At 33.0% G+C, this 12,425-nt stretch overlaps 2 protein-coding genes across 2 annotated transcripts; one reads left to right on the forward strand and one right to left on the reverse strand.

Moving 5' to 3' along the window:
• The first annotated feature begins 419 nt into the window (after positions 1–419).
• On the forward strand, positions 420–2,461 carry LOC125218937 (hemiasterlin resistant protein 1-like). Its single transcript, XM_048120746.1, has 5 exons — positions 420–536; positions 1,293–1,349; positions 1,510–1,593; positions 1,709–1,878; positions 2,180–2,461. The coding sequence occupies exons 1-5, from the start codon at positions 515–517 to the stop codon at positions 2,276–2,278; spliced, it is 432 nt and encodes a 143-aa protein (XP_047976703.1). The 5' UTR covers positions 420–514; the 3' UTR covers positions 2,279–2,461.
• A 2,116-nt stretch (positions 2,462–4,577) lies between these two features.
• On the reverse strand, positions 4,578–9,259 carry LOC125223422 (gamma-glutamyl peptidase 5-like). The gene is made up of 4 exons (XM_048126562.1): positions 8,864–9,259; positions 5,202–5,351; positions 4,958–5,125; positions 4,578–4,861 (listed from the first exon to the last, which is right to left on the reverse strand). Exons 1-4 carry the CDS (start codon positions 9,170–9,172, stop codon positions 4,760–4,762), a joined length of 729 nt encoding a protein of 242 aa, XP_047982519.1. The 5' UTR covers positions 9,173–9,259; the 3' UTR covers positions 4,578–4,759.
• Between the last annotated feature and the right edge of the window lie 3,166 nt (positions 9,260–12,425).

Genomic DNA, 12,425 nt, shown 5'->3' on the forward strand with positions numbered 1-12,425 from the left:
GATAGTTTATTTAATGCATGAATACCATATCCAATATTATGTCAAAGCTCCAACTAAAAATGGAGCTTTTCTCAAATCCATGCTACAAAAGTAAGTTAAATCACAACTAAATATAAAATCAGTTTTTTTTTTTACAAAATTCAGCAGTCTATATATAAATTAAATAACCAAAAAAATTAAATTTTACTATTTCTCGTTATTTTTTTTTACAAATTTGACCGGTTTTGTAGATAACCTCTTCTCCAAGAAATAAAACAGAATCATCCCTATCTAGAATTCCGCGTCATTGCATCCCCATGATAGCCCGTGAGCCCCTCACATCCGATTGGTTACCATTTTATTTCAACCAATGATATTTCGACACGTCCCGGATACACGAAAAACTCGTATACAGACGATCTCACCGACTCGTCTCCCAAATCTATAAAGCGGTGGAGTTCTGTTGTTAGCTCATAAACAGTAAACACCTGAAATTTCTATTCCTTCGTCAATTTCAAGAGAAAACCTACGCAAAATGCCTCGCCGTAGCTCCGGTGGTGAGTTTTCTCGCTTCTCTGCTTCATTTTAGTTTCGTTAGCAGCTGATTTTTTTCGATCTGTTATTGATTAGAGATTACTGATCAATTTCATCATGGATTCCTCATTTGCTGCTTTGTTGTTGAATCAGTATTTGCGTTGATCATGATTGTAAATGCTAGAATAAGATTTGCTGTTCCTGTTTTTGATATGTTTTGCTCCTATTGGTAATTTTAGAGATCAGAGATGGAATAATGGAAACATGTTAGGAGTACAAAATTTTTGTGTATTTTTTGGATAATGATATCAGTTGGATATTTTGGTGCTGAATTTGATAGTATGTGTTTTTTTTTAATTTTGATTTGAGCTTGATTGGAAGGGGGTGATGATTTGAACTTCGGATTGTTGGAATGAATTGTTGATAACTGCTTTAGATATGTATGCTTTCATTTGCTATGTAGTCTCTGCAGAGATCTGAGTTGATACAGACTGTTATTAACCCTTAGTGTCTCTTATTTCTCTTGCTAGATTGATCTCTATTGATATTCTTGTGTCTCTGGTTAATGTCCTCTCTAGTATGTAAATGCATAGATCTGATTGCATTTCCATTGCTGGGATTTTTGTACTTCAAAACTTCCATTGTAATTTTTGTTGAATGCTTCTATTTATCGTGTGGTGCGTATCTACGAGATTCAAGTGTCGCAATGTAATGTTGTCTGGCTATGGATAATGGTAAGTATATGGTTCGATGCTGATTATGAATTGATGATTTGACAGGAAGATCTGCCCGCCCGACTCCTCGTGCAGCTCCAGTACGGAATCCACCTCAACCAGGTGCCTAATCATGCATATATGTCTACGGGGAGAATTTGTTTCTTTTTTGTTTTTGATTGTGTTCTTCCTGTTCACTTTCTGCTGATTGAGTACACGTTGTATTTCAACGTCTGGTGTAAACATAGTGTATCCCAGCTCATCATTCTGTTCTTTTAAGCAGTTCGTCAAGCTCCTCCTCCAGCTCCTGTTCAAAGTGGGCATGGTGGATCTATGCTTGGAGCCATTGGCTCAACCATAGCCCAAGGTACGTTCACACTGCCTTAAATGATATATGAAGCTCTGTTATCGCACCTTCAGAAATAGGCTGCGGTTGCATTTTTGTTTTTCCGGCTCTAAAAATTCCCATTGTTTCTTTATAGGTGCGGCTTTTGGTACTGGAAGCGCTGTTGCACATAGGGCAGTGGATGCTGTTATGGGTCCACGAACAATTCACCATGAAGGGGTCGTCTCTGGAGCTATTGCACCATCTACTGCACCCGACATGAGGGCATCTGATGCTTGTAATGTGCAATTCAAAGCTTTCCAGGATGTAAGTATAGCTTTCCTATTACCATCATGGGTTCTTTTCATGAAACAACGTCTTGCTATTGTCACATAACCTCTTTAGTCCAATGAAATGTGAAAACTTAAAAAAAAATCTGCAATTTTGTTGTCCTAATGGAAGTCATTGATCTTGGAAGAATAGAGGAATGGTACAATGTGATCATATCTTGTAGCACGCACGTTATATGTGTCGTGCTTTGGCTAATCGTGATGCTTCCTTAATGCTGAGCATCTTATATTTATTGCTTCTGTGTTTGAGAGGAAAGTTTTGGGTGATTCTTGTGCAGTGCCTGAATAACTATGGAAGTGAAATCAGCAAGTGCCAGTTCTACATGGATATGTTGGCTGATTGCCGCAGAAGCTCGGGCTCGATAATGAGTTCCTAAATACATGGGAATTTGATTTTCGTATGTTCCTAAAATAAGATGTTCATGTTAGTTAGTATAAGCTGGTAATTGTATGGACTGGTGGTTTCTACTACCTCTATGTTCTTTTTCGTCGTCGTTTGATGTTTTGAGTATGATCATTTGAATTTTGAAAATAATAAAGTTATGGTACAATGTTGCTTACTTGCTCCAAATGGATTTCTCATCTGCATTGCCTTTGCTTGGCTTATCTAGTGTGACACAAATGTGTTACAAGAATGATCAAAATCATCGAGAATACACATAAACCAATCATCCGAAAATAATATCAAAATTGACTGAGCAATAATGAAACCACTATTGGAAGTGGTCCAGAAACTCTAAAAACTTCGAAAGGAAATAAAAGAAAATACAACGAAATATGAAAATTAAAATTAAATCTGGAAAAAAAAAAAATCAAATGAATAGCTCTTCCTCGATGTCTGATAGCTGATGACATTGATCCATACGCTTATTTCACAAGTCCAACGCGAATTTCAAGTTATTACGGGGTAGTTAATGTTTTCGGTCTTATCAGTGCTGAAGTTTGAAATGTTAATACTTAATTGAGTGGCTTAAACTATAAGTTGGTCGGAGGAAAAACGTTGTCTTAGCATTTATAGTGCAATTTATCGTGAAACCAGAAGATTGATTTTAAGAGTTACGGTATACTCGTACACTATTTTACTTTAATATAAGCAAGGAACTTAATAGCTGCCACAAGTTAGCATATTTATTCCTACATAATTTAAAAAAAAAGGCGATTCATTAGAAGAATGCCACCAGTTTTCCAACAAACGGCTCTCTAAGTTTGAAAACAATTAAATTAAGGACGTGTTTGATAAGTTAGTAATACCAAGATAGAGATTTATGTATGTACATTTGTAATTGTTTGATATCATAATTAAGCTTAACTCAAAGCCCAATATAAGACAAAGGCCTTCTCTAATCTTACCAAATTATAACTTGAACCATTTTTATGTAACCCACCAATTTGTCAAGTTAAGCCATGTTATTTAATATACTATACAAATTTAAATAATTTCTTTTTTTCTATCAAACAACAACGAAAAAAAAATCTTATCTTTGCATATCTTGACATGAAGTCCGTATTCTTATCTTATTTTTACATATCTTCTCATATCACAGCTTTCTTATCAAAGGGGTCCTAAGAGTTAATTGAATTAATAAGTTTATTGTTTAGTGGGCTAGCCCAACATCTAACTACTCCATGATCCACATTCTAGTTCAATAAAAGTTCATCTTATAAATAGTGAAGAGAGGTGGGAAACCCTAGCACACAATTGCACAACACATTCCTCTCCAAACCCTAGCCGTTACCGGCCTTCTCTCTCTCCCTCTTGCATCAGTTTTCATGCCATTTTTGTATCTTAATTCATAGGATTGGGTCAAGGCTATTTCGTGTTTTTGTGTGGTTCTCCCAAGATCTCACTTCACCATATTGATTCTTCAAGATCCGTCCACCCGGATGAACAATCAAGACGTGAGAATAGAATGGAAGATTCATGGTCGAGAAATTATGGATTGACGAGAGATTCAGCTAGCAATGCCGATCCATGATTTATCGACCACGAATCTTCCATTCAACATAGTAAAGTGATATCTCGGAGAACCACATAAAAACGCAAGATTGCCAATATGATTTAATATGATTAGGTAAAACAGATTAGTTAAACAAAGGTTGCCGTGGCAGATAATATATATTAGTTACTAAGCCGTGGCACCAAAAAATTGAATTCAATCAATTAACACACACACACAAAGATGGCTGCTGTTTATTGACGGATAATATAATACAAAAACTCATTCAGTCTACTAATTTCATGGTACCTACTAATTTCTTTTTAGGTTAGTTTTATATTTAAGATATACTACTAGTAGTATTTATAATTCACACAACTTTAAAAAGTCAAAAATATTTTTCCTCAATAGACCATATATAATCTAAAATTTAAAATTTATTTTATAAAATTGAAATCTAACATTTATTTAAAATAGTTAAATAATACTAGTATGATATTAGTATAGAAGGAGCAATTTAGTAAGGTACATTAATATAATTAAGTAATAAAATTTAAATTTGATTAATTTCAGTCCAAATCGATTGCGAGAATGCACTTGCAATGTCTTTACATTTATCTTTTTTCTTACTAATAGACTTAGAGTCAATTAGATCTTGTCCCAATATACGAAAGTGTCCTTTGAATTCTTGCTTCAATACTTTGAGGTTAAACCATGATAACAAAGAAATATTCAAATATTGATCATGAAATTATTTAAATAATTAAATTAGTGAAAATCAAAGTCCAAGCTTCAATACATCGATAATTAATCAAAGAGTCAAGACTCATCACATTTGATGACATTTCTCTAGAGAGCCAAACAACTGACTTTGATCTATATTTACATCCTTATGATTTTTATTTGAAGCTGCCTTTTCCATCACCACCTCCCTTTCAAGAAACTCGTGCACAGTTTCCACCACACGTCCCGGTCCGGTTCACTCTTCTCCAGCCTCGACTTACCCTCCTCCGCAAGGGACTCCTGTCGCGATAAGGCCATATTAAATAACTCACAATGATTGCCGGTCTATCTTATTACTCAAAATAAACGTTGAACGAAGATTGATATGATTCGTACCTCGATGAGTTGGCGGCTGGAGAGGCGGTCGATAAGGTGCAAGAGGATGTCCTTTGTGTATTCGGGGTGGCCTTGGATGCCCATGATGTGATCTCCACTCCTAAACATCTCGACTCCGGTCCTCTCCGACCATGCTAGCACCTCGGCCTCTGGCGGGAGAGACCATACCTAATTCAATTCGGTCAGAATCAACACATTAGTATTAGGATTCAGAAACTAAGTTGTTGGATTCGAGGAAACAAACCTCATCCCGGTGGCATTCGATGACGGAAAGCGAAGAAGGTATATCGAGGGAAGTGAATATTTTTGATGGATAGAGTTGAACTTCTGTGATTCCAATGTCCCATCCCCCTCTTGCTCTTCCAATCTTTCCTCCAAGAGCTCGTGCCATTATCTAATTACACATCAAAAATCTTTTTTACTTACAAAACATTATGTCACATTTGATTCATATTCAGTCCCCTTAACCATTCTCAGTGCTAAACACACACACATACACACACACACACCATGTCCTTTAATGGTGGAAATGGAAATCCTTATCATCCCACTAGGACAAGCCTATATAACTAGTATTACCATATATTGTGGGAAAGGTATAGATGACAAAATTACATGATTTGGACATCATTTTCGTATTGGGAAAACAATGGACATGCCGTCAAGTCAGTGAATATTGAAGAAACAAGGATCACAGGTTCTTATATGGAATATTACACATAAAGGAGCACAGCATCTAATCATCAACACACTCCACCTACTGGTTTCTTATGGTCATAACATGAATTTCAAGATTTTAGCTTTTGCAAAAAGCTACTGAAAAGACATCACAATCGACTCAATCATGGATATGTAACTAATCTTTCTCACTATAGTTTGATTACTCTTCTTAAATCCTAACTTGTGGATGATAAAAACCCATAAAACAACAATTCGGTGCCAGAGCACTAGTTGGTGGTTATAGGTTTAGACCTAAAATGTAAAGTTGTGAAGGAACTGATGTGGACCATAATGCCTCAACTAACTGGTCCAATTGTTTGCTATACTAAAAATATTGTTCACTTCCTAAATGTTTCACTAAGTGGTTGTTTCTTCTGTTCGTACATACTTTCAAAAGAATCTTGTTAACACACACGCACACACACAAACGCAAATCATGTAATAGTAGACTAGAATCCCAAGGTGAGTATGGTTTTTAACAAGGCACAAAGATGTAAAGAGAAGAGTTATCGAAGCAAATGTGAAGTGGATGCAATTTTTATGCTAGTTTAGCTATATCAACAAAAAATGTAGCTAGTATTAAAAATAAAAACTTCCACACGCTCAACAAGCATGGCATGTTCTAATATTATAATCCATAAAATATAGATATCTCAAGATAAACCATTTCAAACTATAGATATATGATATGTAGTGTGTGATATATCCTAGCGGTACTAGTAGAAATCAGCATATATAATGTTATCTTGGTTGTTTCGTTGATGGGTGTTATCACTTATCAATTAGTATCATACTGTAAAAATAAGGCAGGTGGCGTGGACCCAAATAAATCCAGCTGTACTGCACGGACTTGGACCATAATAAAGAGAAAGCAGAGATATATGCAACCGTCCACTTGTACAGGCAAGTCCTAATACAGCTGAGTTTTCATATTTAGGATAAAGACACCATTTTTTATGTATAATAAGTTTCAATATAAAAATTTTTAAATCATCCACAGGTCTTCAGATTTCTTGTGTTAATTTAGATAAACATGATTGATGATATATATACACATTAAACTTGACATGCTAAGCATCTCCTATACTTATGTTAGTATGTATGCATCATGAAGTAGAAAAGCTTTAATCCAAAATCAAGAAATAGTTTTATACTCCCTCCGTCCACCAAAATTTGTCCCATTTTTCCATTTTCGTCCGTCCCCCAAAATTTGTCCCATTTCACTTTTACCATTTTTGGTAGTGGACCTCATATTTAACTAACTCATTCCTACTCACATTTTATTATAAAATTAATATATAAAAGTAGGATCCACAATCCACTAACTTTTTCAACTCAATTTCCATTACATTTCTTAAAACCCGTGCCCGGTCAAACTGGAACGAATTTTCGTGGACGGAGGGAGTACTAATTAGCAGTGAGCCCCCCACAGCCCATGTGGCCAACATCAATAATGGAGAGACACAGGGTGAGAGAGACTCCAACCCTTTTGCCTTTTTCCACATTTTTGGCAAAAAATATTTGGTATCTCTATTCTTTTCATGCACATAAGTTATGGAAAACAAAGGGTATCTACTATCTAGTCAGCTATTCCTTGTTTCCTTGTGGTCATTGCTATCACATTCAGAAATGCATAACTTACAAAAAAACTAATCAAAAATGGCATAACTTATAAAAAAAAACTATGTTTACAAAACCATAGCCCAATTTTAGGAGTTAATGGAATTTGACTTTCTCAATTTTGACCAGTCCTTCTACTTCTTTTCGAAATTCGTTAATGTATTTACAAGCCCCACGAAACTTTGCTACGATGCTACTTGACTATTTTTAATTTAACAAACAATCTATTGGGCTTAAGCAACAAATTCTTTAATATAAATAAAATTAAGAGTCACAGACAGTTTTATTAATTAATAGATTTCGTTGGCCTGCTATATACTATGGCCCCCACCCAATGTGAACCAGTAATCACATCCCATGTACATAACTCAATCTAGTTCATTATTTAATTCATTAGATCCATTAAAATACATCTCATGACATATAGGTAACCCCTAGTAGCATTTTCTAATTCAACAATGTCGATTGATTTTATATTTCAAATTAGAAGAAATGCCATTCAAATTGTATAAAAGTGGTGCGGAAGAAACGTTAGCTAAATATTTTTTACACCAAGCTTATCTCACATAATAATTGGAGTGCAGTCAACTCTTTTAATTGCACAATGAATTTTTTTAAACCATATTCTTAATACCTAATTTCATGTTAATGCCTTGTGCAAACGTGTCATCCCCAGCATGATATCTAGCTTGGTCTAACGTGACAGGATTAACTATAATTGATTTCACCGACGAACCAAGTCACCTATGTCCCCTAACCCTTAGTTTATTTTTAAACAATTTCTTCTTGATTTTGACGTCTCATCTTCATCTTTCATTAATACAGCTTCGTAATGAATCGATCATACCACTAATTAATCTAACCATATTGACTAATATAGGGAGCAATTAGTATTTTTTAAGTTCCCTATTTCATTTATAAGTTACCATTTTTTAATACAAGTGCAGCAAGTGAAATATTTTAAAGTGCACATATGAATATATGAGAAAACTTTGAAAACCATGGTTTCTAAAAGTGGAAAAGCCAAAGTAGTCACTGGAGAGAAGATAATTGACCTCTAATTCTACCACAGTCAATTCAAAAGTGTTTGGCTGCGATAAATTTCCTTTTGAATCGACACGAGCTTAAATTATAATCTCGAAATTGAATTAACACGAGATTAAATTAACTTTAATGATAGGAAGATCAAAATTTATAGTATATAAAATGCAGAGTTCTACACATACAACAAGGAGAAAAACGTGTGACGATGGAAAACCATGTAAAGACAGCTGCCGCAACAAACTCACCAGGCATAAAAGCGATAAAACCGAAAAAAAAAGAATAAAATGCCGTTTGGAACTACTTGTGCAAGTTTTTATACTTTTCGAAGCACAAAATGCATTTTCCAGCCAATATTGTTTTATACGCCTAATTCCTTGCGGTTACACAAATCTACACTAGATGAAATGAATGAATGCAAACGCAACCAATCAATCGATGCAGCGCAAACGAAAACAACAAAAATCAACACACGATCTGCACTCAATCGAATCAAATCGACAGCAATTGAATCTAAAAAATTACCTGATGGCCGAAGCAGATGCCGAGCACCTTCTTCTTCATGGCGTCGAGCTTGTTGAGCAGAGCCAGGAGCTTGCAGATCCACAGGTCGTTGCCGTGCGCGTCATTGCAGCTCCCGGTGATGACGAAGCCGTCGTAATCGCCGATCTGATCGTCGGCGGGAAAATCGCCCCTCGCCACCCTGAAAACGTCCCAGCTCTCGCCTTCCTCCTTGAGCATTCGCACGAACACGCCGTAGTAGCCGCCGTAGAGCTTCTTCACGTAGTCGGAATCCTCGGCGCAGAGGAGGACGGCGAATTTCTGGCCTCCCATTCTCTCTCTCTCTCTAGATTTGGCGATGAAGGAGTGTTTGTAGAGAGAGAAAGGGAGTGAGGGAGGCGAAGGTTTGGGGAAATGGGTTTATTTGATGTCTAAACTCAACTTCGAAGGGTTATTTATAGAAAAATAAATGTTGTTGGAATAAACTAATTTAGAAATACTACTCCATAAAATTCAAATATTTTAAATTTTTCACCGTCATTTGATATAATTTTTTATCCACAGTTTTATCTCTTATAATAATTTTTAATTGATCACTTTTAAAATTCAAATATCGATTTGATATGTTTTATAAATTGAAAATATCTAAAAATCAAATTTTATTTAAAGAAAGCTATTCATATATTATGAATTTCGAAGAGAAATAACATATACATTTTCATTTTGGCAAAAACTAAATTTCGATTCATTTAAATGTATTTGTTATATGAACTGATGGCCTAATACTTTAAGTCTGTTCGAAAACTAAAGATCATCTAAAACTAAGTCTGTTCATCGTCATTTGATATAATATTTTAATCTAAATATATTATCCACAATTATATCTCTTAAAATCTCATTTTTGATGGCCTAATTCTTTAAGTTTGTTTCAAAAATAAATATAAGATCATCTAAAATTAAGTCTTTTCATCGCCACTTGATATAATCTTTTTATATGCATTATTCACAATTATATCTCTTATAATCTCATTTCTGATGGCCTAATACTTTAAGTTTGTTCGGAAAAAAAATATAAGATCATCTAAAATTAAGTCTTTTTCATCGTCATTTGATATAATCTTTTTATCTACATTATCCACTATTATAGTATCTCTTATAATCTCATTTATGATGTCCTAATACTTTAAGTTTGTTTAAAAAATAATTATAAGATCATCTAAAATTAATTTTTTTCATCGTCATTTGATATAATCTTTTTATCTACATTATCCACAATTATAGCTAGTATCTCTTATACTCTCATTTATGATGGCCTAATACTTTAAGTTTGTTCGAAAAATAAATATAAGATTATCTAAAATTAAGTATTTTTATCGTCATTTGATATAATCTTTTTATCTACATTATCCACAATTATATCTCTTATAACCTCATTTCTTCCACAATTAATGAGTCTTATCTCATGTTTCTTAAAATCTTCTCTTGTTTTATTTACATTCGTAATTCTGTATATTTATAATTATGTTTTCAAATAATCGAAATATAGTACTATCTCCGTCCCATATAAATGGTCTTTTAGGGTTGACACGAGTTTTACTGTTTCATTTGGTAAAGTAAGAGAGGAGGAGAAAAAGTAAATGAAATTGTGTAGTGGATGGTGGGACCTATAAATAATAAAGAAAAAGAGAAGAGAAAAATATTACTATAAATATATATGCTATATTTATATGGGATGGATGAAAAATGAAATATGACCTATATCTATAGAAAATAAGGAATATTTGGAATCTTAGAAAAGACATAGAAGTTGGTTAGTATCCACTAACCATCAATGGAATTTGGATAAAGAATGAGAATAAATCGGGAATAATGGTGAATGTTGATGAAAATGTTGAGGAATCTGAAGAATAAGAATAAATTGGGAATATTGGGCAAATTGTGATGATATATGTGAAGAACTTTGATGAATATGAAATTGATTTATTTTATGAAATAATGCAATAATATCGTTTTGTAACTATTGATGTAATTTGGAGTTGAGTTATAGATATTTATTTGAAATGGATATCAAATATTTTGTAGCAATATTTTACTATGTACAAACCGAATGTTTATTTACAAACAATTAAGAACTATATATATATAGACTTATAATTTAATTTGGATTCTGTTTATATACTTACTATTCTGGCAAAAATTAAATTTCAATTAATTTAGATGTATTTATATATGAATTGATGGCCTAATACTTTAAGTTTGTTCGAAAAATAAATATACGGTCATCTAAAATGAAGTCTTTTTATCGTCATTTGATATAATCTTTTTATCTACATTATCCACAATTATATCTCTTATAATCTCACTTTTTCCACATGTACATTTTCATTTTGGCAAAAATTAAATTTCGATTCATTTGAATGTATTTATTATATGAACTGATGGCCTAACACTTTAAGTTTGTTAGAAAGATAAATATAAGGTCATCCAGAATGAAGTCTTTTCATCGTCATCTGATATAATCTTTTATCTACAATATCCACAATTATATCTCTTATAATCTTATTTCTTCCACAATTAATGAGTCTTATCTCATGTTTCTTAAAATTTTCTCTTATTTTATATAATTCGTAATTGTGTATATTTATAATTTAGTTTTAGTATTTGGAATCTTGGATCATGACCTTTTTGGAAAAGACATAGTTGGTTAGTATCCACTAACCATAACAATGGAATTTGGATAAAGAATTAGAATAAATTGGGAATAATGGGTGAATTTTGATGAAAATATTGAGGAATCTAAAGAATAAGGATAAATTGGGAATATTGTGCAAATTGTGATGAAAAATGTGAAGTACTTTGATGAATATGAAATTGAAATTATTTTATAAAATGATGCAATAATATCGTTTTGTAACTTTTGATGTAATTTGGAGTTGAGTTATAGAAATTTATTTGAAATGGAAATCAAATATATTTGTAGCATTATTTTATATAAAACCAAATGTTTACAAACACTTATGATTTCATATGGATCATAAATCACAACCTAATAATAGTTTTTATAAGAGGTTATAGACTATACCACAAACGAATAACATGCAAACATTTTTATAGCATGTAAAATAAGAAATTGGACAGAGTACTCAAGTAATAATTATCTTAATATTTATGATTCTTAAAAAAAATTATAAAAATAGTTTATAGAGTACATCCAAAATGACTATTTTGCTGCATTCAGAATTATGTACTGTGTTACTGTAAACGGCATGAATTGTGTGGGTTTTGCTATTTGAATGTGACATAAATGAAATGTACACTTACATAAAATAAAGTTTGGAAAGGCAAAATAGAAAATCATATAATATATAAATAGAAATGTGGAAAATTACGTGGAAGCGCAATCACGTGATATTTTATCCGTGTATCACGTGCGAATCTTAGCTGATGTGGTATTCTGCCATCCTTGTCTGAATCAGCTGCTAATTTTCCTTTATTAATTCATGCTACTGTTATTTTGCCTAATCATGTTATAAAGATAGATTATATTAAGATTTGAGCATAATTAATTCGTGGTCTTCAAACATTA

This window comes from Salvia hispanica, chromosome 4, assembly GCF_023119035.1.
Source record: "Salvia hispanica cultivar TCC Black 2014 chromosome 4, UniMelb_Shisp_WGS_1.0, whole genome shotgun sequence".
Taxonomy (NCBI): Eukaryota; Viridiplantae; Streptophyta; class Magnoliopsida; order Lamiales; family Lamiaceae; genus Salvia; species Salvia hispanica.

What these genes read in the sequence shown, in the direction of transcription:
- LOC125218937 (XM_048120746.1), top strand. Translation starts at nt 515, where the DNA reads ATGCCTCGCCGTAGCTCCGGTG. An exon ending in GCCTCGCCGTAGCTCCGGTG is followed by an intron (nt 537 to 1,292) that starts GTGAGTTTTCTC and finishes ATGATTTGACAG; the next exon opens with GAAGATCTGCCCGCCCGACT. An exon ending in TGGCTCAACCATAGCCCAAG is followed by an intron (nt 1,594 to 1,708) that starts GTACGTTCACAC and finishes GTTTCTTTATAG; the next exon opens with GTGCGGCTTTTGGTACTGGA.
- LOC125223422 (XM_048126562.1), bottom strand. Translation starts at nt 9,172, where the DNA reads ATGGGAGGCCAGAAATTCGCCGTCCTCCTCTGCGCCGAGGATTCCGAC. An exon ending in GCATCTGCTTCGGCCATCAG is followed by an intron (nt 5,352 to 8,863) that starts GTAATTTTTTAG and finishes ATGTGTAATTAG; the next exon opens with ATAATGGCACGAGCTCTTGG. An exon ending in CCAGCCGCCAACTCATCGAG is followed by an intron (nt 4,862 to 4,957) that starts GTACGAATCATA and finishes TTATCGCGACAG; the next exon opens with GAGTCCCTTGCGGAGGAGGG.